We start from the raw sequence: 4188 nt of genomic DNA, 5'->3' as shown, positions 1-4188 counted from the left end.
AGGAAGCACAGGCTGCACAGGCTGAGACATCGTGGTCTGGGCCTAGGCAGGGTAGGCAGTAAGAGTGGAAATCCTTATGAGGTATTTGTTTCCCACAAGTTAAACAATTATTAACTTTAACAGTTTGATCTGACATCGGCTGAGGCAAGAAAAAGTCCCCAACGGGGTACTTAGCTTTTTTGAAGTCTTCGGTAGCTGAAATTACAGGAGCTGGCTGACCGGCACTTGCAAACTGCTTCTGCTTCGGGCACCGCGTGGCAAGAAAGACTGAGGAAGATGGGGTCGGCTGACGCTTTTATATCCCAGGCGCTCTGATGTCGGGAAAGGGGCGACATCAGCCGACGCCGGACCCAGACTTTGGAATCCGGCCGACCGAAGGGCTGCCTGAGGCAGGACAACCCATATGTACGGACTGCAGATGCATCCTTGAAGGACATCTGGCTAGTGTCAGATATGAATCAGATCCAAAGTCCACAGGTTGAACCAGATTGAGCAGACATCGGATCACTAGATCTGCGTTGTCTTTTTTTGTCCGTTTCAACAACTGGGTTATTAAATCCAGCCTCTTTGCTTTGAGCTTGGATTCATGGCTCTTGACATCCCTCCTACCAATAATTCCCACTGGTCCAATGATTACCTCAGATAGAGGTTGCTTGCTTGTAGCCATAATATCTCCCAAACAACAAAAGACAGGCTTAACTAACCAACCAACCCAGTTAAATCATGGAGATGTACAATAATGAAAGGCTGTCTAAAAGACAAGGTCCATGGTCAGGTCCCTGGTCAGGTCCAACCGATCAGCCGGGAGACCAAGAGTGACAACTTGTTATGAGGGATAGATGAAGGGATGCTGAACCCTATGAAACAAGACAGCACCGATCTAACATTATGGTAAGTACATACAATATTCACATTCAATATTGTCTTTTTCATCCAATTCAACAACTGTGACAGATTCCAAAGCTACATGAAACAAATGGGTTGCCTCAAGGAAGGACATTTTGGGGTGTGGCGGAACCCAAGTATGTATGAGATCTGGATTCTACATCCAACCGGTAATGTAACATAAAGGTAGGAACTGTAGACCAAGAAACTATAGCACAAATTTCATCAATGGATACTCTAGCTAAAAGGAAATAGAAGTACCCACTGCTCTCGATGAATGAGCCTTTGGTTTGCCAGGTAAAGTTAATCCCATTTTGTCATAAACATAAGTAATGCAGTCAGAAAGCCAGCAGGACAAAGTTACTTTAGAGACTCCTTGTCCCAATTTAGCTTTGGAGAAGAAAAAAAAAGCTGGTCAGATTATTTCTCATACAATGTAAATAAAATCTAGGTTGACAATGAATGTCCAGTAAATGCAACATACATTCCCCTTACAGAAAATTGAGAAGGACACTGACTAAGATGTGCCTCACAGGCCACTTTCAGAAGGAAATGATGCTTCATTCATTCACAAAGAAAATCTTCATGAAAGACAGGGTACAAGGTGTTTACAAGACAGTGCTTGTAATGCAGAAATCCACCTAGCAGACATGAATGCGACCATAAGGGCTGTGAATGTGACCATAAGGGCTGTTTCTAAGTAAGGAATTTTAGATTCAAAGAAGAAGAAAGCTTGAAAAGAACCCTACCTAGTCCGAGCCTGCAGCATGAAAGTAAGAGTCATAGTCCGAGCCTGCAGTAAGAGCCCTAGTCCGAGCCTGCAGCATGAAAGTAAAAGCCCTAGTCCGAGCCTGCAGCATGAAAGTAAGAGCCCTAGTCCGAGCCTGCAGCATGAAAGTAAGAGCCCTAGTCCGAGCCTGCAGCATGAAAGTAAGAGCTCTAGTCCGAGCCTGCAGCATGAAAGTAAGAGCCCTCTAGTCCGAGCCTGCAGCATGAAAGTAAGAGCCCTAGTCCGAGCCTGCAGCATGAAAGTAAGAGCCCTAGTCCGAGCCTGCAGCATGAAAGTAAGAGCCCTAGTCCGAGCCTGCAGCATGAAAGTAAGAGCCCTAGTCCGAGCCTGCAGCATGAAAGTAAGAGCCCTAGTCCGAGCCTGCAGCATGAAAATAAGAGTCATAGTCAGAGCATGCAGCATGAAAGTAAGAGCCCTAGTCCGAGCCTGCAGCATGAAAGTAAGAGCCCTAGTCCGAGCCTGCAGCGTGAAAGTAAGAGTCATAGTCCGAGCCTGCAGCGTGAAAGTAAGAGCCCTAGTCCGAGCCTGCAGCATGAAAGTAACAGCCCTAGTCCGAGCCTGCAGCATGAAAGTAAGAGTCATAGTCCGAGCCTGCAGCATGAAAGTAATGTCCCAAAGGGCCCTAGTCCGAGCCTGCAGCATGAAAGTAAGAGCCCTAGTCCGAACATGCAGCATGAAAGTAAGAGCCCTAGTCCAAGCCTGCAGGATGAAAGTAAGAGCCCTAGTCTGAGCCTGCAGCATGAAAGTAAGAGCCCTAGTCCGAGCCTGCAGAATGAAAGTAAGAGCCCTAGTCTGAGCCTGCAGCATGAAAGTAAGAGCCCTAGTCTGAGCCTGCAGCATGAAAGTAAGAGCCATAGTCCTAGCCTGCAGCATGAAAATAAGAGCCCTAGTCCGAGCATGCAGCATGACAGTAAGAGCCCTAGTCCGAGCCTGCAGCATGAAAGTAATGTCCCAAAGGGCCCTAGTCCGAGCCTGCAGCATGAAAGTAATGTCCCAAAGAGCCCTAGTCCAGGCATGCAGCATGATAGTAATGTCCCAAAGGGCCCTAGTCCGAGCCTGCAGCATGAAAGTAATGTCCCAAAGGGCCCTAGTCCGAGCATGCAGCATGAAAGCAATGTCCCAAAGGGCCCTAGTCCGAGCATGCAGCATGAAAGTAAGAGCTCTAGTCCGAGCCTGCAGCATGAAAGTAAGAGCCCTAGTTTGAGCCTGCAGCATGAAAGTAAGAGCCCTAGTCCGAGCCTGCAGCATGAAAGTAATGTCCCAAAGGGCCCTAGTCCAAGCCTGCAGCATGAAAGTAAGAACCCTAGTCCGAGCCTGCAGCATGAAAGTAAGAGCCCTAGTCCGAGCCTGCAGCATAATAGTAATGTCCCAAAGAGCCCTAGTCTGAGCCTGCAGCATGAAAGTAAGAGTCCTAGTCCGAGCCTGCAGCGTGATAGTAAGAGCCCTAGTCCGAGCCTGCAGCATGAAAGTAAGAGCCCTAGTCAGAGCATGCAGCATGAAAGTAAGAGCCCTAGTCCAAGCCTGCAGCATGAAAGTAAGAGCCCTAGTCAGAGCCTGTAGCATGAAAGTAAGAGCCCTAGTCCGAGCCTGCAGCATGAAAGTAAGAGCCCTAATCCGAGCCTGCAGCATGAAAGTAAGAGCCCTAGTCCGAGCCTGCAGCATGAAAGTAAGAGCCCTAGTCCGAGCCTGCAGCATGAAAGTAAGAGCCGTAGTCCGAGCCTGCAGCATGAAAGTAAGAGCCGTAGTCCGAGCCTGCAGCATGAAAGTAAGAGCCCTAGTCCAAGCCTGCAGCATGAAAGTAAGAGCCCTAGTCCGAGCCTGCAGCATAATAGTAATGTCCCAAAGAGCCCTAGTCTGAGCCTGCAGCATGAAAGTAAGAGCCCTAGTCCGAGTATGCAGCATGAAAGTAAGAGTCCTAGTCCAAGCCTGCAGCATGAAAGTAAGAGCCCTAGTCCGAGCCTGCATCATGAAAGTAATGTCCCAAAGAACCCTAGTCCGAGCCTGCAGCATGAAAGTAATGTCCCAAAGAGCCCTAGTCCGAGCCTGCAGCATGAAAGTAAGAGCCCTAGTCCGAGCCTGCAGCATGAAAGTAAGAGCCCTAGTCCGAGCCTGCAGCATGAAAGTAAGAGCCCTAGTCTGAGCATGTAGCATGAAAGTAAGAGCCCTAGTCCGAGCCTGCAGCATGAAAGTAATGTCCCAAAGAGCCCTAGTCCGACCCTGCAGCATGAAAGTAATGTCCCAACGAGCCCTAGTCCGACCCTGCAGCATGAAAGTAATGTCCCAAAGAGCCCTAGTCCGAGCCTGCAGCATGAAAGTAATGTCCCATCGAGCCCTAGTCCGAGTCTGCAGCATGAAAGTAAGAGCTCTAGTCCCAGTCTGCAGCATGAAAGTAATGTCCCAAAGGGCCCTAGTCCTAGCATGCAGCATGAAAGTAAGAGCCCTAGTCCGAGCCTGCAGCATGAAAGTAAGAGCCCTAGTCCGAGCCTGCAGCATGAAAGTAAGAGCCCTAGTCT

General features: G+C 48.9%; 1 protein-coding gene across 1 annotated transcript; it reads left to right on the top strand.

Moving 5' to 3' along the window:
- The first annotated feature begins 1652 nt into the window (after positions 1-1652).
- LOC122795054 (extensin-2-like) lies at positions 1653-3235 on the top strand. Its single transcript, XM_044063629.1, has 2 exons — positions 1653-1883; positions 1943-3235. The coding sequence occupies exons 1-2, from the start codon at positions 1653-1655 to the stop codon at positions 3233-3235; spliced, it is 1524 nt and encodes a 507-aa protein (XP_043919564.1).
- Positions 3236-4188: the final 953 nt, after the last annotated feature.

The sequence above is a fragment of the Protopterus annectens genome, chromosome 2.part1 (genome assembly GCF_019279795.1).
Source record: "Protopterus annectens isolate FY-2018-M chromosome 2.part1, PAN1.0, whole genome shotgun sequence".
In the NCBI taxonomy this organism is placed as follows: Eukaryota; Metazoa; Chordata; order Ceratodontiformes; family Protopteridae; genus Protopterus; species Protopterus annectens.
The sequence above is the reverse complement of the archived record's forward strand: the minus strand, read 5'-3'. Positions and strand labels throughout refer to the sequence as shown.

Excerpts from the sequence above, each read along its gene's own strand:
- LOC122795054 (XM_044063629.1), top strand. The coding sequence starts at position 1,653 with ATGAAAGTAAGAGTCATAGTCCGAGCCTGCAGTAAGAGCCCTAGTCCG. Across the intron at positions 1,884-1,942 it reads TCCGAGCCTGCAGCATGAAA|CATGAAAGTAAGAGCCCTAG; the intron begins GTAAGAGCCCTA and ends CCGAGCCTGCAG.